A 23,554-nucleotide genomic window follows, 5' to 3' on the forward strand; every position below is an offset into this window, starting at 1 on the left:
GTGCCTGCTCCTGGGCGCGGGGTTTCTTTGGGGCGAGGAAGCTGGTCTCCAGTTAACAGTGGTGATGGTTGCATGATCCTGCGAGCAGATTAAAAGCCGCCGAATCGCACACTTTCGGAGGGTGAACTGTGTGGCGTGCGAATTCGGTCTCAGGAAAGCCGTTGAGAAGGACGGGAGTTGCTCAGAGCCTGTCAGGAACGGGCCATAGGGGACCCCCTTCTCTCCACGGCCTTAGGCTCAGGGTGACACGAGCTGCAGATCCTTTGGGAGAGGAGGGATGGACATTTTATGGCCGCGGGCCACGCGGGACAGAGCCGCTGATGTTCCTCGTGTAATCCCTCCTCCTCCAAGCCACGGTGAACGAGTTCATCCTTTCCTTTTGCTGAGAGTTTCCCCATGTACCCAAGTTCCTGCCAGGAGGACGTCCATGGCCACCGTGGTGGCCGCCCCCTGCCCGTCCTCTCATGAAGTCCCACGGGAAGTCTGGCAGCCCAGGAGGTGTTGGGGGGGGGGCCGGGAGATGGGCCTTTCCCATCCTGCCCCCCGGCCGCTGTGCCGGGGCGTGTCCGTCTCGGTGTCCAGCCGCCTTCAGCTCTGGGCTTGCCCAGTCATCGCCCTGGTCCACGTGGCATGGCGGGTGAGGCCGTAACACTGCTTGCCCCCAGGTTCTCATCGACTGGGTCAACGACGTGCTGGTGGAGGAGAGGATCATCGTGAAGCAGCTAGAGGAGGACCTTTACGACGGCCAGGTGCTGCAGAAGCTCTTGGGTGAGTCCTCGGGCGTGCCCAGCACAGGGCCACAGCAGGGCGGTCCCGGGGCCGGGACCGGGGCTCGATTCCCACAGGGCGGCACGGGTCACACGTGCCGAGAGCCTTAGAGCCGCAGCCCTGAGCCCACGCTCCTCGGCGGTGGCTCCCGGGCCGCCTGCTCTCTGATCATGTCCACGGTGGGCATTCCGCCAGAGCCCCCGGCCTCGGGGCTGCAGCAGGCCACACAAGGCTTCCAGAGCAGTCCTGTGGGTTGGGGGGGGGCAGGGAAATGGGGCAAGAGCATCACCCCTTCCTGTGCCGGTCAGCCCTCCTGGTGGCCTCGCGTGCTCTCTCGTCCCAACGGTGAGGCCTGTGCCGGCTCGTTCCGGGTGGGTGGGTGGGTGGCCGAGGGGCCGGGTCCCCAGCAGATACTGTGTGAGTGGGCTGTGCCCTGGGGGGCAGACGGGTGTGGGGTGCGGGTGGTGACCGCTGTCGGCTGGGGCCAGTGGAAGTCCCGCACCGAAGCGACAGATGCAGGGCGCCTGGCACGCGTCTCCCGCCAGCGAGTGGTGGTTAAAACAAAGACAAAGCACCGAAAGCAAGCGCGGGGGCTGTCGAGTCCCCCAGCTCCTGTGAGCGGCAGGGCCACGGTTTCTAGGTGTGGACCCTGCCCTTTCAACACCACAGGGGCTGTGGGCTCCTTTTGCCGGAAGTGAAAGGACTGTGTGTCTGGGTCCTCCCCTCCCCCCCCCCCCCAAGACACCGGAAGGGTCCCTCGGCTTCAGGGCGCTCTGATGTGTTTTGGGGGTCCCCGAACACCCTGTGAGGTGGCCTCAAGGACGCAGTGTCCCCTTGTATGTGGATAACACACTTCCTAGAGGTCAAGAGCAGATCCTGAGCCCCTAGCATCCGGGGGGGGGGGGGCCTGTCGGCCTGCTGCCTGGGCTCCCAGCTGCCCTGGGACCGCATTTCTCCCCGTTGTCGTAGCAGAGACTTGACAGCTGCAGGGCCTGGGGACCGCAGCTCAGGGGAGGGCACCCAGGGAGGGAGGACCATTCCTCGGGCGGGCGGGGCGTCCCTGGGTGGGGCTTGAGCCCTCTGTGCGTGGCCGTTCTCGGGGACCCTCTGATTGGAGGGAACCCTGCGGGAGCTGGGAGGAGGGAACCGCCCCAGTAACCCGCGCGGAGGGCGCACTATCGATGGCCCCCGTGTTGTGTCCTTACCCACTTTGCCCTCAGAAAGTACCTTTGTCATGTTTGTTTTGGTCATTCCTCTGTTGGGCAACGTTTCATCGTGTGGCAGGTGTGGATCTAGGCTCTGGGGACGCAGTGGTAGCAAGAGGGAGGGGGTCCCCCTCGCCCAGCTGTCCCCCTACATTCTGGCAGAGGGAAGAAAGAGAAATATCATGGGTCGCAAACAGACGCTTTAAGAGAGTGGCCAAGGGCAAGGAAGGAAGCCAGAGGGTCATGGGGCAGAGAGGGGCCGGGCGGTGGGGGCAGCCCCTCTGGAGATTGGACGTCTGAGCCGGCGTCTGCACAGCCAGCCTCAGAAGAACATTCCAGGCCGAGACTCTGAGGTGAGGAAGAGGCCGTAGCATTTAAAGCCCAGTGACAGGAGGCTGCGAGTCGTGGGGGGAGGGGGTGGGGGCCTGGATAAAACCAGATCACATGCAGCTCTGGTGGACAAAGGCTTTTATTGCAAGTGGCAGGGAGCCACTGGAGGTTTTGAGCAGGGCCGTGACACGATCTGAGTTAAGGGTTTTAAAAAGTCACCTGGGCTTCTGGGTACAGAATAGAATGGAGGGGGCGGGGGGCGGGAGTAGGAGCTGAGATAGTCAGAACGCTGTTAGGACAGCCTGGGCCTCAGATAAAGAGGCTGAGACTGGGGTGGAGGTGTGGACCCCGGGAGGGTGTGTTGGAGGAGTCAAGGCCGACAGCCAGGTTTGTGTTCTGAGCAGCCGGTGAACGAGGAGCCCCTCGGGAATAGCGAGGTGGGTGGGGGACCAGGAGGTGGCTTTACCTCGGTGGGGGCCCGTCCTCCCTGAGTCGGCGGCCGGTGGGGGTGGAGCTCGGCGGTGCAGAGATGATGTTTAACACCGTGGGATCCGATGGCCTCTCCTGGAGAGGGTGTTCAGATTCGTGATTTGGCTGGATGCCGTGCGGCCGAGAGTTCATAGGTATTTGGCTGAGCCAAGGATCCCCATCTTAGAATGACTTCTGCGGTCCAAGAATAAATCTGAAATGTTACCGGGATTGTTAATAATGATCACAAGTTGATTATTAAAGATGTTGGGGGTGGGAGTTGCCTGGCTGGCTCAGCTGGTTAACTAAGCATCCGCCTCTTGATCTCAGCTCAGGTCACCGTCTCGCAGTGGTTTGTGAGTTCAAGCCCTGCGCTGGGCTCTGTGCTGGCAGGGCAGAGCCTGCTTGATGCTCTCTCTCTCTGCCCCTCCCTTGTGCGCACACTCTCCCTATTTATGAAAGAATAAGTAAACATTTAAGAAATGTTTAAACATTGGTCGGGTTGAACCCTTGTATTGTACACGTGAAACTAATATAATGCTGTATGCAAATCGTACGTGAATAGGAAACAGTGTTAGGATTTTGATGTTTTATTTATTTTCATTTATTTAAAAAATGTTTCTTTTTGAGAGAGAGAGAGGAGCGCGCCTACATGTGTGCATGAGTGGGTGAGAGGCAGAGAGAGAGAGAGCAGGCTGTCCACGCAGAGCCCCACGTGGGGCTCGAACCCATGAACCGCGAGATCATGACCTGAGCAGAAGCCAAGAGTTGGATGCTTAACTGCCTGAAACACCCAGGTGCCCCAGAATTTTAATGTGTTGGATCGTCGTGTTGATAGGGTCATTCTCAGGGTCGTCCTCAGCACTGTCCGGGACTGCATTGTCCTCGGGGTCACTAAACTAGAAATACGTGATGGCAGACACTCCTTGTCAACAGAGAAGGGGCGGGAGCCCACGGATCTTAGGCTGACACCGGGTGCGAGCAGCCTTCCGACGTGTCACCAGCTGCCCTCCTCATCCGTGGCAAAGACCTGGCTCCCCTTTGGCTCTCGGACCCAAAGAATTGGCTGTGGGTGATGCTGTTATTGAAACAGTGCCCTGACCAGGGGGAGATGCCTCCTAGCGTTTTCAGAAGCAGACTCAAGAGTATTATACTCCCTTAGATTTTTTCTTTCTGGTTCTTTTGCACGTATCTGTGGCTTCATTCTCCCAGTTGCTCAAAAAACATGTTCTAAGCCTTCGTGTTAGCAGGGTGGCCGCGGTACCCTGTGTCCGGATCCCAGGACAGGCGGTGAATTTGCATCCACATTTCAGCCTTGGCTGCTCACGAAGGATGCTGGTGCCTCCCTGGTGGTGAGTGAGGGGGCGTCTGTAGAGCAGGTGTCTGGTAAGGATTCTCGCCCCGCAAGGCATGTCCTTTGGGTCCCCGTCTTCCGGTGGCCCCAGCGGGTGCAGCCGTGGGTCTGGAGCCTCTGTGGGACCGCCTGCTACGTAGGTGACCGCCTACAGACTGACATGAGGCTCACTCTGGCTCTGGCAGCCTTTTTTATCACGGAGCAGACGCCCTCCCTTCCCATTGGAAGATCTTTTCTCCCGTGTGTCAAGCAGACGGTTTGACACGCTCCTCTGAGGAAAAGAACAAAGGGAGAGAATATTCAGATATTAACAGGAAATCAGCGTGTCTCGCCGGTTGTATCGCTGATGACGTCACCCGTGGGATCACATGGCCCCTGAGCCCGGGACCCCAGGAGTCCTATCGGGAGTGTAGACGAGACATTCGGCTCGCTGTCCAAAGGCAGAAGCCAAAGCCAGGAGGAGTTTGTGGCCGAGCGCCAAGGCCAAAGCTGACTTCTGTGCGTCTAGCGAGAGGAGAAGTCAGAGGCCTGGGCCCCGGGCGGTCGGGAAGGGGGTCGGGAAGCGGAGGGGCCCCGGAGAGGGGTCTGAAGGGTCCAGCCATGAGGGCGGAGGCGCCAGGCAGGCACCGTGTTCGGGAGGGAGCGGTAGAGGAGAAGGTGATTCGAGGAGGCGGGGAGTGGCTGTGAGGACAGAGACTGGGTTGGGCCTCGTGAGATCACCAAGTGCAAGTCATTGGCAGGAGGACCCCAGACGTGTCCCTCTTCTTGGGAGCAGACTCTGAGGCAGCTGCTGACCCTGCCAGGGTGGCAGGTTTTGGTGGATGTGACTCTTCTGCGGGTGGACCTTCTGTGGGCAGAGGGAGGGTGCCCACGCTGGGGTCCCGGGGGCTCCCCGGCTGGCTCCTGTCCTGCTTCTGACTCCGGGCACTCCCTTCTCCTTGCAAAAGGCAGGCCCTTCCGGCGTAAGGAGCGTCCACGGCCCTGCGTTCAGCATCACCCCTGTTTGCCTGTCGCATCCGAGAATCCGCCCTCCCCTTCCTCCGTCCCTTTCTGTGCTTTGAAGGCAGGTCCTGGCCGCCCGCACAGCCCTGAGCCGCCCCCCGCAGCCTGTCCGTAGGCAGAGTGATGCCTGGAAATGCCGGCAGCCAGATGTTTTATTCTGTCCCACGGGGCAGAGCCCTTCAGGACAGCCGCAGGCAGCACCCAGCCGTAGCCAGCCTCCTCGGGTCCTGTCTTGGGCTGAACTGTGTCCCCCAGAATCCATAAGTTGAAGTCCTAACCCCCAGGTCCTCGAATGGAGACTGGGTCTTTCTAGAGGTCGTTAAGTTAAAACGAGGTCCTTGGGGGTAGACCCTAAACCCATATGGCTGGTGTCCCTTTAAGGAGATCGGGACAAGGACACATGGTGGGGGCGGGAGGGGGGGGAACCCATATGAGGACACAGCGAGAAGCGGCCCGTCTGCAGGCCAAGGAGAGGGGCCTCAGGAGAAGCCAGCTCTGTCCACCCCCTGATCTCAGGCTTTCATCCTCCAGGATCGCGAGCACGGACATTTTCACTGCCTAAGTCCCGGGTCTGTGGTGTTCTGGAATTGCAGCCCTAACGAGCTAGCACAGGTCCCTTCCCGTCTCCATCACTACCCCCCCCCCCCCCCCCGCCGGGTACCACAGCCGCGTTCAGTCTGCAGGGTCGGCTGGCAGAGCTGACGGCGGAGGTGTGCTGGGCGCCCTTCTGGTGGGCGAGGCTCTCAGACCACACAGCTCTGTAACCCTCCCTCCTTCCCCAGGATCCCCTTCTCCACCCTGTAACACCTGGGGGGGGGGCTGCTGTGTATTTTCGGGGTGATCATGCAGACAGACAGCTGTGGGTTATTCAGCCAGGACCTACTAGATGCGGAGGGACATCAAAATATATAAGTGGGGACCCATCCCCTGCAGCAAAGTTTTGTTTTGTTTTTAGTGCTCACCGCTGCCGACCTGATGTTACTTAGATGTGGTGCCTTCCCACTAGAGAGCTCTCTGGTCTGTGCTGCACCTAGCCCCAGGACAGTGCCTGGCGCACAGAAGGTGCTCATATTGTGAGCTGATGAAGGGAGGGAGGTGGGTAGGTGGGCAGGAGGGAAGAGAGGGAGGGAGGAAGGGAGGGAGACAGGGAGGATGGGGGGAAGTGGGGGGGGGAGGGAAGAAAGGAATGAAGGAAGGAAAGCAGGGAGGAGGGGAGGAAGCAGAGAGGGAGGGAAGGAAGGGAGGGAAGAAAGGAAGGAAGGAAAGAAAGGAAGGAGGGGGAAAGGAAGGGAGGGAGGGAGGAAGGAAGCAGGGAGGGAGGAAGGAAGGAAGGAGGAAGGGAGGGAGGAAGCAAGGAAGGAAAGCAGGAAGGAAGGAGGGAGGAAGGGAGGGAAGGAGGGAGGGAGGAAGGAAGGAAGGAAGGACAGCAGGAAGGAAGGAGGGAGGGAGGAGGAGGGAGGGAGGAAGCAAGGAAGGAGGGAGGGAGGAGGAGGGAGGGAGGAAGCAAGGAAGGAGGAAGGAGGGAGGGAGGGAGGAAGGAAGGAAGGAGGAAGGGAGGGAGGAAGGAAGAAGAAGGGAGGGAGGAAGGAAGGAGGAAGGGAGGGAGGAAGCAAGGAAGGAAAGCAGGAAGGAAGGGAGGGAGGAAGGAAGGAAGCAGGGAGGGAGGAAGGAAGGAAGGAAAGCAGGAAGGAAGGAAGGGAGGGAGAGAGGGAGGAGGGAGGGAGGAAGGAGGGAGGAAGGAAGGGAGGGAGAAGGAGGGAGGGAGGAAGGGAGGGAGGGAGGGAGGAAGGAAGGACAGCAGGAAGGAAGGAGGGAGGGAGGAAGAAAGGAAGGAGGGAGGGAGGAGGGAGGGAGGAAGGAGGAAGGAGGGAGGAAGGAAGAAGAAGGGAGGGAGGAAGGAAGGAGGAGGGGAGGGAGGGAGGAGGAGGGAGGGCATGTCCCAAGCCCCGCAGGCATTGCTGTATAACATCATCCTGGAGGGAGCATCCAGAGTGCTTGCGTTTGTTCTCTTCGAGGGAGGAGAGGCCCTGGGGAGAGGACGTTGAAACAGCGGGGCCTCCAGAGCCAATGCTGAGCCCAGGGCTCTGCGGGGACCACTGAGACCAGCCTGGACTGCACGGCTTTTACGCTGCCCCTCCCGTCGGTGCCATGGCCGGCAGCCGCCCCCCGGCCCCCAGGTGCCTCTGCCCCTGCGGTGCCGCTGCTGTTGCTTCCCGGAGGAGCCCCGTCCGGAGACACCCACGCCTTAGCAGGCGGGGACGTGGAGGGGGCCCGTGGCTGAGGCCGGGCTCGGGGTCGGTCCCCCACCTCCAGGTGGCCGGTCTTGTCTGGCTCCGCCGGGTTGCTCCCCGCTCCCCGTGGGTGACGAGGTAGCGGCGGGTACCTGGGAGCGTCTCGTGGTCCCGACGCGGCGTCCGGATGTCAGAGAAACAAGAAGGGGACCGTGAGCGCGGGGAGGTGGAAGGCCACATCCGAGACCCTCTGTGTTCTTCCTCGGAGCCCCCTTCCCGCCGTGAGGCCACCGCACGGCCTCCTGGGCTCCAGCTCCCTCCCTGCACGTCAGCCCCCTGCTTCCCCTCGAGTCGCTTTTTCCACTTTGTGCGCACGGAGCGTTCCCAGGTTGTGCCCTCGAACCCCACACCCCCTTTCCGTCCCGGCGTCCTTCCCCCAGGAAGGACTAGGAAGCTCGGAGCTGCGGGGCTCCACGTCCTGACGGCTCCCCGCTGCTCGGGGACCACGTGTTCCCCCCGGCACAGGAGGGTCCCCACTGCGGCCAGGCGAGCGGGTGGCCCTGACGCCCTGCCTCCTGCTCTTGCCCCTTCCTGTTGCAGAAAAGCTGGCCGGCTGCAAGCTGAACGTGGCGGAGGTGACGCAGTCCGAGGTAGGGCAGAGGCAGAAGCTGCAGACGGTGCTGGAAGCCGTGCACGGCCTGCTGCGGCCCCACGGCTGGGCGCTCCAGTGGACCGTCGACGGTGAGTAGTCCCGGGGGACACAGAGCCCAGCCCCTCGGCTCGCCACGGTGTCGTTCGCTGGGGCTTCTGGGCCTGCGCTTTCCAAGCCCGTTCAGGCCGCTGCCCCATGGGAGGCGGCCGGGACAGGACAGCGTCCCCACGCTGGGGAGCCAGCTCCTAGGTGAGAGAGGAGGTCTCCCGTCTTACCCTTTGGTCCCCCGTGCTTCAGAGGAGACAGGAGTTGTTTCTGGTCTGGGGCGTCAGGGGCGGCCTGCAGAGGAAGGAGGGGAAAGACGGAGAAGCTCCGTGGGGCTCGTGGAAGGGACCCAACCCCAGGTCCCTGCGGCACCAGCACCAAAAGGGCTGTTTCACCCGTGACCCACTGTGGCAGGTCCTCGGGAAGGAATCATGCCGGCCCCCGGGGTATGTCCGGAGCGTGCTGGCACCACAGGCAGGTGACCTCACGGTATTTCCAGCCTAGAGGCGGAGCCTGAAAGGTGAAGGGTTAAATGAAGCAAGAGAAGCCCCAGGGCGCCCGGGGGGCCCAGTGGGGTAAGCGTCCAACTTCGGCTCAGGTCATGATCTCCTCGCAGCTCACGAGAGTTTGAGCCCCACGTCGGGCTCTTGGAGCCTGGATCCTGCTTCGGATTCTGTGCCTCCCTCTCTCTCTCTGCCCCTCTCCCACTTGTGCGCTGTCTCTCTCTCAAAAGTAAATAAACTTAAAAAAGACGTTAAAGAAAAGAGAGAGAAGCCAGAAGGTGCTGTCCCCCCAGCAGGGCAGTCAGGGCCCGGCTCAGAGGCCCCCCCCCCCCCCCGGCAGCCACCAGGGGCCCCTGTGCTTCAGAGGGATGAGCTCTAGGCTGTGGTGAGGAGACTGGCGCCTGGTTTCTTGGCATCGAGACCCGCCACAGACCCCAGCCTACCTCCCAGGTCGTGGGGGCCGTCGGTGGGGGGGAATCGAGTGTTTTGCAAGCCGTGAAGTCCTGCTCAGGACTCACTGTGACCACGGCTGGGCCCGAGGGCTGGAGCAAAGCTCTATCTTTCCCCTTCCCTTGTGCTAATTTCGCTCTCCTGCCCGTTCTGTCTCCTTCTCACACTACCCGGTTGACGCCTTTTAAAAATACCTTGCTTTGGGGGCGCCTGGGTGCCTCAGTCAGTTAAGCATCCAGCTCTTGATTTCAGCTCAGGTCATGATCCCAGAGTTGTGGGATCGAGCCTCGTGTCAGGCTTTGCGTCGAGTGGAGCCTGCTTGGGATTCTCTCTCTGTCTGCCCCTTTCCCACTTGCTGTCTGTCTCTCCCTCTCTCTCTCTCCGCCCCTCTTCTGCTTGTGTTCACTCTCAAAAAAACCCCAAAAGCCCCCAGACCCGTGCCCTTGAAAGTGGTTACACATGTTACCTTAAGCCGACAGGAAAGAAAACAGAAACACAGGGTGCTCGTCACCATCGTTTTTCCGCGGCCCGCGCTGTTTTCTCCATGGTTGTTCTCCGCGGTCTCATTTGGACGCAACGTCTTCGTTGCCTTGTGGGCCGGGGCTCCGGGCTCCTGCCTCACCTGGTCTATAGCTGCTCCCTCTTCCCTCCCCCGACCAGCCATTCACGGGAAGAACCTGGTGGCCATCCTTCACCTCCTCGTCGCCCTGGCCATGCACTTCCGGGCCCCGATCCGCCTTCCGGAGCACGTGTCCGTGCAGGTGGTGGTGGTGCGGGTGAGTATGGGACGGGGCGGTGGGCTTGCCCGTGGCGTCGCGGGAGGGGCGCCGGGCTGCCTTCCTCCCGTAGGTCTCCTGCTGCCTTTTCTTCTTCCCCTAAGAGGCCACCTTCTGTCCTCCCCGCCTGACCCAGTGTGTGTCTCACCCTGGCTTTGGTCCAAATGACTGGAGTGGGAGCAGCGGCCCTGATTTGGAGAGGGAGGCAGATTCAGAGGCATGAGCGTGTTGAATTTTCCAGGCTTTTTTAAAAAGAACATTCATCTGTCTCCAAAGCCAAGTAGCTGGAATTCAGTTCTCTTGAACGAGCTTGCTCCTCACCGGAGAGGGCTGAGTCCGGCGGCATGAACAGATGCCCCGGTTAGAGCTTCTCCGGGTCTGTTCCCCGTTATCCCCCTTGTTCCCCGGCTCTCTCTCTAGGAGTTCATTCTCTTGCTTCACTTGGAGACGTGGAAGCAGGAGCCAGGGCCCTCCTGACCAAGGAGGGGCCTTTCCTGCCGTGTCCCCTGCATTTGAGGGGAGACACCCCTCAAGTGGCTTTGTGTTCGGCGCTTGTCCTGTGAAGTGTGCATGAAGCACCTACTGTGCGCACTGGCTGTTGGGGACGCTGAACGCGGAAAACACTCGGGTTCCGGACACGAGACCCGTGAGGTTAATGCCCGGGGCCTGGACGTCTGCGTGCTTATGCACTTGCGAAGCCCAGCTCCACACTTGCCCTCCTCCGCTCTCTGTGAGCGGCAAGGCTCTGGCCGGCCCCGGTCTCCCAAAGCCGTCTGACCCCGCCGTTACCCCCGGAGCTCGGCCTTGACCCGGCCGGCAGGAACGCCCCTTTCTGGCATCAGGCGAGGGTCACCCACTGCCACCTGGCCCCGCTTGCTTCCCGAGGAGGGATGTTTGTGGTCAGTGGTGGTGATGGAGACAGAGACCATCCCTGCTGCCCTTCTCCTGGACGTTCACTCGTGGCAGCCAGCCGGGAAAGGCTTCCCAAGGACACGCGGGCGCGTCCGTCAGACTCGGGGGGCCCCACGAGTGCCGTGTAGCTCGGTAATCAAGGTATTTCCTTTCAGGCCCGCACTTTGGTCCAAGAAAATCTCTTGGGTTTTTAGAAAGTTTTACTGACCCGGGCAAGCCCTTGCTGGTGCCTCCTGCCTGACCAGGGTTATGGAAGGATTCTTAGGGCCACGTCCAAAGGGGTGTGAATCAAGAGGAGGTCCCGGGAACTGACTGGCCTCAGGCCTCAGAAGCCTGCCTCCCAGGCCCTGGGGCCTGTCCCTCCACGTCCGGTTATCTGGTCTGAGATGGGAGATGCAAGGAATGTGGGGGTCCATGGAGGGAAGGGATGAGGACAAGGGTCTCAGTCACTACATAGCAGCATGGCCTTGGGAGACCATTTGATTTCTCTGAGTTGTGGCGAGTTCCTCATAGAACTGAGCGGATGCTATAAACCTTTGAAATACTCAGCTTCACGTGTCCGGTACTCAGCCCTGGGCCTGGCACCTAGGAAGTGCCTAATACACATTGGACGCGTGAGCGAGAGAAGTGTCTCCAACCTCCCGCGGTGGACTGAGTCTCCTGGGAATCAGGCCGAGGCCCTGAGGCCGCTGATGGCCGCCCATGCTGGTTGCTTGAGAGTTCCCTGGAGGCCGAGCTGGGAAGGGGTGGGGAGCTCAGCTCTCAAGAGGTGTCCATGGTGGGTTGGCCAGCAGGAAGGGAGCTCCCCGTGTCTCGAGGGGTCCAAGTAGGGGCTCGCGGTGGTTGGGTGGGCTGGCCGCCCGAGCTCCACCTTGCGGTCCCGTGACATGCGGGCTGCCCCCCATTCCTACCACCACCCCCTTCAGTCCCACCATTGCTGCCTCTTCACACCCGTGGGGCTTTCGGAGAAGTCTGTCACGCACAGGGTGACGTCCCAGGGTCTGCTGTATGTAACAAAATACCGCGACCTGGCTGTTTGAAACAACAGACCCTCGCCTGATGCCAGGAAGGAGCATTTCCACCTGCCAGGTCAAGGCCGAGCTCCCCAGGGTAACGGAGGGGTCAGATGGCTTCGGAAAACCGGGACCAGCCTGAGCCTTGCAGCCCGCGTTAGTAACGGAGGCCAGAAGTCCTAGTAATCAAGGGGTTGTTAGGGCCCCAGTCTCTCTGAAGCCTCCAGGGGAGGATCCTTCCTTCTCTCTTCCAGCTTCTGGTGACTTCCGGCAGCCCTCGGCATTTCTGGCCTTGTAGATGTGTCCCCCCAGGCTCTGCCTGTGTCGTCACATGACCTCTTCCCTCTGTGCCCGTGTGTGTGTGTGTGTGTGTGTGTGTGTGTGTGTGTGTGTGTGTGTGTTTTCTCTCATAAGGACTCCAGTGTGTGTGTGTGTGTGTGTGTGTGTGTGTGTTTTCTCTCATAAGGACTCCAGTCATGCTGGACTTAGGACCTGCCTAGTCCATCATGGCCTCATCCTAACTGTGTCTGCAAAGACCCAGTTTCCAAACAAGGTCACGTTCTGAGGTTCCGAATGGACATGACTTCTGGGCGGGGGGGCACCTGCCTCAGTCGAGTGCACCTCCCTATGTTGTGTTCCTCGTGCCCCTTACTTACTCCCCCAGCGGCACGGCACCGGGGAATCCCTTCGGGAGCTAGGGTTTCCCCTGAGACCCCCATAGCTGCCAGCTCTCAGCGCAAGGTGGAGAGCCTGGGGGGAGGGGAGGGGGCAGTTTCCAGCCACTGAAAGGGTCACCCGCTGTGGCCACCTGCAGTCCACCCGCCGTGGGCGTGGCTCGGATGCTGTCCTCAGGCGGACTCCCGGCCCCAGGGCCATCTGCACACGGCTCACTTACCCTGCCAGTGATGCCCTTCCTCCCGTCCCCTCTGCCTGCCCACGTATTTGTATATTTATCTGTTCGTTTTGGGCTTTGCAGAAGCGGGAAGGCCTGCTGCATTCCAGCCACATCACGGAAGAGCTGACCACAACCACCGAGTAAGTGGGCCTGTGGGAGCCGGGGACCCGCACGTACGCGGGGGGCTGATTTCTGCGCGACACCCCCCGCCACCCCCCCTGCCAGCCTGAGGATGAGATTTTCATGCAAGCCCTGCCCTAGCTTTATGTCCTGCGTGTGCTTTCGTCAAAGATTTTTTTTTTCTCGTGAGGAAGGGCAAGATAGCAGTTTGGTTTGGCATTTATTTAAACATTTTTAATGTTTATTTTTGAGAGAGAGAGCGTGAGTGGGGCAGGGGCAGAGAGAGGGAGACACAGAATCTGAAGCAGGCTCCAGGCTCCGAGCTGTCAGCACAGGGCCCCACGTGGGGCTCGAACCCACGAACCGTGAGACCACAACCTGAGCCAAAGTCTGACGCTTAACCGACTGAGCCACCCAGGCGCCCCTGGTTTGGTATTTAAATGAGGAATTCTCCCAGATAGAAAAATAAATAATGTGCGGTACGGGAATTAGAACGTACTTCGGCTGCCCCAAATCGTTTCTGGAAAGACACAGAGAATAATAAACAAGTAAAAACGTAACTGATCACATTCAAGATCTCTTTACGAGGAAGAAAAGGAAAAGGGGAACTTGAAACATGGGGCTTTTGTAGGGTAGGTATGCCAAAGTCTTCAAAGTTTTCTGTGTGAGAACAGAGTTATTCTCCAAAGCCTTTGGACTTTTATTCCTTATTTTCGAAGGTGATCTTAAAGAATGTAGAGAGGGGGCGGGAGGGAGGAGGTGTTCAGAATGGTTAGGGACCCCTTGTCCCTGCATCCGCTCTGTCGGAGAGGGAGCCACACGTCTGAATTAGAACTTGCCTTTGAGAGAGTGCCGAGCCGTCTCTCGCCTCTTAGAGAAAGCCAGAGGGCAATTTTTAAGAAGTCTAAAAGGCTTCAAAATCTATTCAAAGTAGCAAATCGAATGGTAAATTTTGCGTGTGGCTTTTAGGAGCCCCCACGACACCCCGTGAAGGATCTTTAAAATTCACTTGCGTTGGTGCCTCTCGACCAACCCTGTCTCAGATGAAACAGAACAGTCGAGATTGATCTTCTCGGTGAACACGGTCTCTCAAAACTTGAGGCTGACCCAGGAAACCACTCCCGGCATGGGGGCTGGCGAATGGGGGAGTCGCTGCCCGGAGGCCTGATGTGTGGCCTGATGCGCGGCGTGTCTGTTCCAAGCCCGTGGCAGCGGGGTGGGGGGAGGGGGAGAGGGGAGACCCGGGCCAAGGGCCGTGGTGCCCAGCCTGGCACCTCTGGTGGGCCTATGGCAAGCAGCCCGGCCTGTTTGGGAGCCGCAGGAAGGCAGCTTGAGGGGAGTGAGGAGGGGGGTGGCATCTGAGTTATCCACAATTGGGTAGCAAGCCACCCCGAAACCAAGTGGCTTAAAACACCAGGCACCGTATTTGCTGACAGTGCTGGATCAGACTGGGCAGGTCCTCATCTAGTCGGGGGGGTTGGGGCTGCCTGGGTGGCAGGCCTCCGTCCTTCCATCTGTCCCTCGTCCTCACGGGGCTGGGTTTCCTACCTTTCTTCCCATTTCTTTTTCTAGAGGCCACGCTGAGCTCACCTCCTCCGGGAAGCCCTCCGCGGTTGCCCAGAGGAGTGGCTGGCTTCCTTTTAGTGCCCATGGGTACCCATGGGCCGTGTTGAAATGGGGGTTTATGAGGGCAGGGCCATGGCATTTATTGGTATGGGGCGTTTATTTCTTTATTTCCATGGCTTGCGCCTAGTAACTGCTCAAGAGAATGTTTGTTAAGTAAGACAGAGCCAAAGGACTTGAGCGTGGAGGGACTTGGGGACGAAATAAGGACCTCCGTGCCTCTCCGGAAGGTCGATGCAGGGGGAGGGCCTGCGTGCTGGAGGGACCAGCCTCTGTGCCTTGTGGCTTCAGCGTCTGCAGGCAGGAATCGGGGCCCAGCCTGCGCTTCTTCAGGATTCTTCCGTGACTCCCTGAACGAGAGGCGTGCTTGCTCCCTGCAGGGTGACCCTTGTGCGTTAAAGCTTACGGTTCAGCGGCCCCAGGAGACCCGTTTTCTGCTGAAGCGTTCTCTCTATTAACCGCTGCCATGATGCAACTTCCCACCAATGGCAAATGGCATCGAAGGGATGGTTTGAAGAAAGGTGGCCGTTTGCTGCCGATCTTGTGCCGACATTTAGAAATCCACACGAGCACCTGCCCTTTGTAATTAGAGGGGCAGAGACTCTGTCGAAACGGGATTTACCTCTTTATAAAAAGCCCCTCAACGGGGCAGCGGGGGGGCTGCGACTTCTGCGTTCCCTCCATCGTGGCCTCCTCACATCGTGTTCTGAGTGACCCCTCTGACGGCTCCCTCTCTGTTCTGTTTGCAGGATGATGATGGGTCGCTTTGGTAAGTAAGCGTGGGGGTGGGGAGGCCCCGGGTCGCGGGCACTTTGGGGCGGTGACGGGAAGCTCACGCAGGGGGCAGGGCCGGCAGGACCCGGTGGGGTTTCCTCCCGTCGGCAGTGCTGGGTCTCCGAGGAAGAGCGTGTGGATCCCCCTGGGGTCTGTCTGCTTCTCCGAGATGCCACCGGCCGGTGGGATAAGAGTGCGGTGGGGGGTGGCGTGTGAAACGGGGCTGGCGGGGGGTGGGGGGTGTCTGGGATGTGGCAGGTGCTCTCTGGGACGGGGGGCGTTTCCAGTGGCCGTTTCCGGAGAGCTGTCCCCTCCCCTCCGGAAGCATGGCACGACCCTGTCTTCATCTCAGCAAGAGGTGGCAGATGCAAGGACAGCTTGGGGCGGCGTTCGAACCCTCAGGGGTGGGAGGCCCCCAGCTTCTTCTCAGCCGCAGCCAGAGGCCGACTGAGTGAAGCTCCTTGCTTTGGGGAAGATTTCAAAACAGAAAGCCCTCCACCCCCAAATCGCACGTTCTCCAGTGAGCACAGCTGTTAGAAGGAAAAGTGGAGGGGCGCCTGGGGGGCTTCGCGGGTTAAGCGTCCGACCTCGGCCCCGGACATGATCTCACGGCTCGTGAGTTCGAGCCCCGGGTCGGGCTCTGTGCTGACAGCTCAGAGCCTGGAGCTGTTACGTCCTCAAGCTTTCTTAAGTAGGCCTTAAGCTGCCCTGGGGAAAATCCCAGTCTTTGCTGTTTTTTTTTTGAAGTAAGCAGTTCAGTCCTCTTTAAATGTCTTTATGATTTTTTAAAGGAAGGGAGAGAAAAGGAAACCCTCCGGTGCTGAGGGCAACAGGGCGACAGTGAGAGGAGCTCAGCCCGCAGGGCCAGCGAGGGCACCTGGGGCGGACACGTATCACGGCAGCTTGGCCCCCGCTGCCTGGGCGGGGGACACAGTGTACCCTTGTGTCACCTCCCTGTCACTCCTGTGTGGGCTCAGACCTCCGTGGAACTGGGGAGGTATAGAGGCGATAAGAGCGGGCCCTTCAGACCGTTGTTAAGTGTCTTTGATTTTCTGCACGTTGTCACGTCCCTGTTTGGCGGGGGCCCAGTTGGAGGTTTGGGGGCCCTGGGGAGAGTCTGCTCGGCAGAGGGGGTGGGAGCCCGGCCGAGAAGCCCCCGCGACCCTGCCAATGGCGCAAATGGGGTGCAGGACCGTGATGCCTTGGGAAAGGGCCAGGTGTCACAGTATGAAAACTGGACCCGGCTGCTGTGCCGGTGGACACGGGGGGCGTGTGAGCCTTCAGGGGCCACGGAACCACGAGAAGCTGGTGGAGTCGTTGCTACTTTATAGGCTCGCCCTGCTTAGGAAGTGCACGCAGGCTATTAGCGGGGGACAGGCTGTTAGTTCCGCCCCCAGCTCCGGCTTCTGCTGGCGCAAGCTCCGAGGTCCCCTGGGTACCCAGGTGGCAACCTCGGCCGCAGCTGGGCCTCCGCTGGCTCTTCTCCCGTGGGACCCTCGGGGTCCCCGACAGCCCTTGGCCCACCGAGGTCTGACTCTCCTTCCCCGCCGGGTCCTGGTCCCTGGCTCACCCCTCGAGCTGGAGTCATACTTCCTAAAGCGCCCCCCCAACCCCTCACTCTCCTCCTTACCCCCCACCTTGGCTTAAGCTAAAGCCACAGCCCTCGAAGTGGCCCCCAGACCCTCTCAGACCACCCCTTCGCACACCCCTCGCCTCCTCTCTGGCCTCCTCCCTCCCCCCACCTGTCTGCCTCCTGTCACGACCCCCCCCCCCCCCACCCTCCAGCTCTTGCAGTGCCCTCTTGGAATGCTCTCCCCCTGGATTCCCCCACGGCTCACTCCCCAGCTCCTACCCAGGAGGCCCTCCCTGACTGCCCTGCCCCCACCCAGCCTGTCTCTTCGCTCCCCTCGCTGGTGCTCCCAGGGAGCTGCCACTACCTGTCAGACTCCGGGAGCCCTCGGCGCCCTCCTTCTGTGCCTTCACACGAGGCCTCTTGAACTATAAGCATCCTGTGGGCTGGAGCTGTGTCGTCCTCAGCGTGCATCCCCCTGCAGCCTCCAGCCCTGGGCTGCAGACCTGCCGGGAGCTTCCGGAATACCAGGTGGACCCTCCTTGGCTAATGTCTGCCCGCTGGGCTTTGCAGGGGGGGAGGTCGGGTCCTGTTCAGCACCTGTTTTTCACCTGGGCACCCTGAGCTCCGGAAGGAAGGGGGTCGCCCTACCCCCCCCCCCCCCCCCGCCAGGGCCCCCTTTGGTGAGTCACCACTGTCCTGGCTGAGGTGGGCTGGGAGGCCCTTCTCCCCAGAGGAGCTGGGAGCTGCTGCTTGGTCTCCATGGCAACAGGCTTGCGGGCTGCCTCTCCTCCGCGGCAGCCCCTCCCCTGCCCTGGGCTTTGGGACAGGGGAGCAGCTCTCCTCTACCCCCATCTCCTCCTCACATCCCCCGCTTCCTGCCGACAGAGCCCCCCCCTTCCCCCCCACTGCAGCCCGACAGAGCCACCTGTGCCCCTCCCGGTCACCACCCTCTGGGGCTCCTCGCCCTGCCGGACCCAGTCCCTCTGAGCCTCCTTCCCAGGCCGCGCTGTCTGCACCCCGCCCTGGCTTTCTTGTGCTTCTTTGTGCTTTCTGTTCCCTCTGTCTGGAATGCCCTTCCCCCTCCTCTTGTCCCAGCAAACCCCCGCTCGACCTCAAGGCTCCTGTGTGGGGCCTCCCTCAGGCCCCTGGCCCTCTGTCCCTGGGGGCCTCCAGGGACCAGGCCGATAACACCAAGGGGGGAGCGAGGAGAGCATCAGGTGATACTGTGACCCTCAGCCTGTGTGCCGGGTCACGGGGGGGCGGGGTGGGGGGAAGGACAGACAGGGGCGTGTCCTGGTTGACTTGGCCTCTCTCTGTGTCCTTTCTGGCTCCTTGTGGGTTCCCGCTCTCTTTGTGCTATACCTCAGTTTCCCCGTCTGCCTCCACCCAGCCTGTGCCCCTCCCAGGGCTTTACCTCTGTGACTGTCCCCAGAGTCTGCAGAGGGACATGAGGCTGGGGTGGGGCAGAAAGGGCAGCTGGGGCCCTGAGGCAGTGGGCTTGTCCCTCTGTCCTCTGTTTCATTCCTACTCCAGCCGTGAGGTGAGGTAGGGACTATCGTCACTCCCACTTTACGGAGGAGGAAACGGGTAGGAAGGAAGCAACTTGCCCAAAGTCCGGGGACTTTGAAGTCGGGCGTCCGGGATTTGAAACGGGATCTATTTTCATTCCCGAGGCCAGGCTTCCCTCAGGGGTGCAGCGGAGGCTGGCCCGGCCGTGCTGTGTGGTGTCGCCCCTGTGCCCCCGGTGCAGGTAGGGGTGGCTCAGGGGCGGCAGGCCTCCGCACCCTCCCGTGGCGCCCCTGCACGCCTTCGCTCCGTGAGCCCAGCGGTGGCCCAGCTAAATATACGCGGCTGACGTCAGGCTCCGCTCTGCTCCCAGGGTTCTTCTCAAGCTGCATTTAAAGTTTGTATTTTGCTTTGTAAAGATGTAGCTTTTCTCTTCTCCTCCTTAGCAGGCTGTGGTATTGAGCCTAATCTGATTTAAGGGATTAGAAAAGTAACCTCCAGCCGCCTTCACAGAAGAGCTGGAGGAGGGGCCTCTGCAAGGCCGGGCCCTCTGGTTGCTGGTGGCTTTTAGGCAGGCGAAACTGGGTGGCCCTCTCCCCAAGCACACGCGCCCCCCCCCCCCCCCATGGGTGCTCATGTACACAACATACTCTCACGTGCACACACAAGCCCTTCCATCTCTCCCTTCCTCCTCGCCTCCCACCTTCCCTCTCCCCACCCCCGAGGCCGAGGGGGTCGCTACCTGGGCTGGGCTGGGCTGCGAGTTGCCTCCCGGCACCCTCGGCCTTGGACTTGGAGCGCTTTCCTCTTGGGGCCAGACCGGGGGGAAGGACTGGGCCACCTCCCCCAGGAGACCTGGTTCTCTGGCCGGCTTGGGTGTCGGCCTGCCTTCTGATTTCTCCCTCTCTCCCCCTCCGTGGGTCAGGCCGGGCAGTCCTGAAGCTGGCCCTGGGTCAGCTCTGGTTCTGGGCTCCTGGCCGTCTCCAGACAGGCAGTGGAGACTTCCTGCTCCCACCCCACCTGATCCGGCTGGGCTCCCCAGCCCCCAGAACGCCGCGCTGGGGTTTGCCCCCAAGCCCGTGCTAGTAATAGAGGGCCTCTCTGCTGGCTGGGGTCCTCTGAGCATATGTTGCCCCAGGCACCTTCAGGGAACAGCTGGCTCCTAGAAGACAGAAGTCGGGGCCCCAGGGCCTTCCAGATGCCCTCCTCCCTTTCCCCCTCTACCCTGCCAGGGAACCCCCACAGCCCCGCATCCACTCTGAGGCCTCAGTCTCCCTGCCTGGTGCAGCGGGCTCCATCCTGCCTCCATGAGGCCCCTGCCATGGCAGCAACAGGCTAGAACCAGGCACCTGGCCCCCAGCCCGCCCTGCTCCCTCTCATCCATTGAGAGCCATGCTGACCTGGCCTCCAGTGGCCTTACGTCAGATGGATTCTGTGTTGATGTGGAGGGCATGGCTGGGCTCTTGAGTAGCAGAGCGGGTTAGGGCTCTCCTGGAAGAAGGCAAGTGGGTGGGAATAGGCTGCCTCAGGCCCTGCAGATGTCCCCGCGGAGGGGGACACCCCCCCAAAGAATTGCTGGGGAGGGATTCTGGAGCCGGTCTCCTGGTTGGTTCATTTGCTCTGAGGCAGTGCAGGGAACAAGCGAGAAAGGTGTTTCAGCCAGCAAGGAGTTGAGAGTCCAGCAGATAATATCCAGCAGACACATAAACATTAGACGTCCTTTCAAGTAGTGATCGAGTGTTACAGGCAGCCCACGAGGGTCGGAGGACAGAGAGCGGGTGTGGGGCCCTCTTCTAGATGTGGATGGTCGTGGAAGGCTCTCCGGGGGAGTGATATCTGAGAGCAACCTGAAGGAAGTATGGCAGGTGGACAGCGGGTGCAAAGGCCCTGTGGCGGGCCTATGATGGAGGAGCGGCCTGGAAGCCAGGGAGGGCGCGTGTGTTGGGTGGGGAGGGGTGACTGTGCCTGCTGGATCCCGTGGGGCACGGGAGAGGGAGCGAGCGACAAGAAGCTGTTGGAGAGTTTCGGTCAGGGCAGGGAACGGGAGGGGCAAGAAATGACCCAGTCTACCCTTTAAAGGGCTCGTTGCACCTGCTAGGAGCAGGGATCGGAGGGCTGGGAGTAGAGGAGGGAGGCCAGGTAAGGAGGAGGCCGCCGCCACGTGAGGGCGGTGGGGCAGGCGTGGGGCTGGTAGCCGGGCTGGTGGGGAGATGCGCTCAGAGGCTCCAGCGAGATTTACTGGTGCGCGTGGCGAGTGGGGGGAGAGAGAGGCAGACAAGGATCCCCGGAGTCGGAGGATGTGATGGGGGCGGGTGTTCAAGTGCCGCCCGTGAGTTCCATGTTGCAAGACAGAAAGTGACTTAGAGGAAGCATCTTTTCCTTGATTTTGTCCCTCATCTGCGCCTGCCCTCGGGCTCTGGTGGGAATGAGGGGGATTCTAGGCGGGTGAGAGAGAGTCAGGGGGGCGGGACATCCCCGGGAGGCGGGCTCCGAAGCCGCCTGGTCCCCGGGGATGGGCCGCCCGTGCGTTTCCATGAACCCCACCCTGTGTCTCTTCCCCTTCGCCTGTCCACGCAGAGCGGGACGCCTTCGACACCCTGTTCGACCACGCCCCGGACAAGCTCAGCGTGGTGAAGAAGGTAGGCTCTGGGCTGGGCTCTTTCCCTCTGTCTCCAGGCTTTTTTACAGCGTGAACTCGGTGCTGGGAAGAAGGTGGGAACACGTTTGCAATCTCTGAAATGTTTGCCACATGGATTGAAGTGTAATTATAGGCAAAAACGTAACTACAGTGCATAAAATTAGCACCTTTAACTCAACATCTCCGCTCGCCGGGCGTCTTCCTGCCCGCCCCGCCCGCTCCTGTCGGGTGAATTATCCCGCCAGTGCCAGTGTGGCGCCTCGTTCCGACTCGGGGCTCTTTCTCAACGTGGGAATGTTTTCAAGCATGTCCACCTGCTGGCTCTTGCAGGCCTCGTTGCCATGAAGCTGTATTCCCAACCTGCCCGGTAAGCAGGCAGGCCTTTGCCGGCCGAGCTGCTCTGTGCGTGCACTTGGCCCATGTCCCCCACGCCACGCAGGAGCGCGAGGACAGGCCCCCTCCCCGCCCCGCCCCCAGCCCAGGCAGCCTGCGCGTAAGACCCTGGATATGGAACAAACCGTGCGAACCGAGACTGGAGTCAGGGGCCGGGGAATGATGAGCTTCCAGGGGGATCCGCCAGGAGGGATTTTTCTCGCCCAGAAGGAATCGAGACCCAGCCCACTGGAGTTCTCTGAGCCCCTGCAGACTCCTCCCTCGAGGAGGCAGCGGGAGGGTGGATGCGCTTTCCGCCTTCCTGTGAAATCCAAGGGGCAATCGTTTCTGCCCTTGACCTGGGGGAGAGAGAACAGGTTTCTTAATGCAGGACTTCTCAGGGCCTTTGATATGCTGCCGTGCATTGGAATTCTCCAAGAGGGGGCTTGGTAGGAAGCATTTTCCAAACTTGTTTGTCGATAGTGACATCTGTTGATCCATTTATGTTGTTAAATACATTAAATTAAATTCCTATGGAGCCCACTTTTGGAAAATGCCGGTCCAGCCTGGGACCATGAGATTATGAGTTCTTGGAAGCACTTTGCAAAAGGCTGGCACAACCATCCCAGTGGTCCTTCTGGGGCGGAGCCTTCTTAGCATCCTTGGGTCACGAGTGGCCTGCCTTGGGGCCTCAGAGCAGTGCCCCTCCCCCCTCCCCCTGCCACACCTGGCCCCCAGCAACCCTGACAGAACCGTCTGGATGCACAGGGAGATTCAAATCTGGCTGCCCCATCTATCAACTGCGTGACCTGAGGCAGGCGATAACCCGTGCCTCAGTTTCCCCGTCTGTCAGGGCCAAGGCAGGACTCCCCTCTCCGGGGCTCTGTGAGAGCAGAATGTAATCAGGTCCAGCAGAGGCCTAGCACGAAGCGTATCAGCTATCACTGAGTACGATGTGGCGTAAGGTTCGACTTTCAGTAGATAGGCCATTGATTCATTCTTTGAAAGGACATGGTTTGGGGCCCTGGGGACCCCAGTGATGACCAAGACCAAATCCTTTTATCTGCCTGACACCTGACAGCTTCCTGCTTCCAGCCCGGCCCTTCCCCACCCCCACATCGAGAGTGGCCGTGTTAGAGGCTGCCCGTACCCCAGAATAAAAGCCGGGAGACCCTGCCCCCCTCTCCGGGGTCACCCCTCCTGCTCTCTTCCATCCCGTCACATCCAGCTGCAGCCTGAAGACCTCGGAGTGTTCGCGGCCTGGGTGCCTGCTCTGCCCACCCCCCGCTCCCATCTCCCATCCGGCCTGCCCCCTCCCCCCGCCCACTCAAAGGCTCCCTCCTCTGGCATCCTCGGGGGTCCGGGGGGGGCAGTCCACACGCCTGCCTCTGTGCCCAGCAGACCTTCACGTCTTTCACATGCTTCGCTCTGGCTCTTGATTTCTCTTGTCGCCTCCACCAGCTGTGTAGGGAGAATCCTGCCACAGGCTTTCCAGGTGCCCCCCCCCCCCCCCGGTCTTACGGTCTTCGTGTCCCCAGCGCCAAAGTGCCTGGCACGTAGCGGCTGCTCAGTAAATCTGGGGAGCACGGATGAGGACGTGGCATCGTGTCTGGGGTGGGGCTGGTGTTGAGTCCCCATCGGCGTTGGGATTTGCTGGCTGAGAAAAGTGACAGGTGACACGTTGTAGACATTTGCTGGCGAGAAGTCGGTGGCCCTGCCTCCCGGTGATCAAGCTTACTGAAGTGTCCTGAAACGGACGAGTGTGACCCCTCTCAGCCTTTGGTCGTTCGAGGTCACATCTAGGATACATTTAAAAACGTAATCATCTTCCCCTGACGGTGTTATCCTTCTGAAGGGCGCTAAGGATTCTTCTCGAGGATTGTTAACTACGTGTGTGTGTGGGGGGGGGGTGCTGGGCGGGGGGCTGGTGGATAGAGATGTGAGTTTTCTTCTCCAGCTGGGATAGATTTAGGCTTTATTCCATTAAAACTGAGGGTCGCTGTAAGAACGTATCCTTTCCCACATGAGCCTTTCATTGTAGCAAACGGATTAGGGAAGCGTCTTACAAAGCCAGTGACGGCCAGTGTCACGGCCGTCCCGTTGGACGGGAGGTACATCTCTTGCTCACGGTTCCTGTCTCTCTCTCTGCCTTGACAGTCTCTCATCACATTTGTGAACAAGCACTTGAACAAGCTGAATTTGGAGGTGACGGAACTAGAGACCCAGGTGAGCAGTGTTTGGGTTGAAGCATGTGTCCCCGTTTTCGGCCAGTTTTCGGATCCCGGGTGGGCCACGTGAGCAAGGCCCGTGCCGTCTTGTTCGTCTGCAAGGAATGCCCACCCCA

General features: G+C 60.5%; 1 protein-coding gene across 4 annotated transcripts in view; it reads left to right on the plus strand.

The window, feature by feature from the left end:
• Nucleotides 1-23,554, plus strand: part of PARVB (parvin beta) — a 103,204-nt gene that overhangs the window by 67,910 nt on the left and 11,740 nt on the right. For all 4 annotated transcript variants that reach the window (XM_053895657.1, XM_053895658.1, XM_053895655.1 and 1 more), the window contains exons 4-10: nucleotides 666-768; nucleotides 7,959-8,099; nucleotides 9,669-9,784; nucleotides 12,686-12,744; nucleotides 15,097-15,116; nucleotides 20,778-20,839; nucleotides 23,368-23,436. In XM_053895657.1, coding sequence (XP_053751632.1) covers nucleotides 666-768; nucleotides 7,959-8,099; nucleotides 9,669-9,784; nucleotides 12,686-12,744; nucleotides 15,097-15,116; nucleotides 20,778-20,839; nucleotides 23,368-23,436 — 570 coding nt within the window. The remainder of the gene's footprint in view (nucleotides 1-665; nucleotides 769-7,958; nucleotides 8,100-9,668; nucleotides 9,785-12,685; nucleotides 12,745-15,096; nucleotides 15,117-20,777; nucleotides 20,840-23,367; nucleotides 23,437-23,554) is intronic.

This window comes from Panthera pardus, unplaced genomic scaffold (genome assembly GCF_024362965.1).
Source record: "Panthera pardus isolate Hobbes unplaced genomic scaffold, ASM2436296v1 HiC_scaffold_6, whole genome shotgun sequence".
Classification (NCBI taxonomy): domain Eukaryota; kingdom Metazoa; phylum Chordata; class Mammalia; order Carnivora; family Felidae; genus Panthera; species Panthera pardus.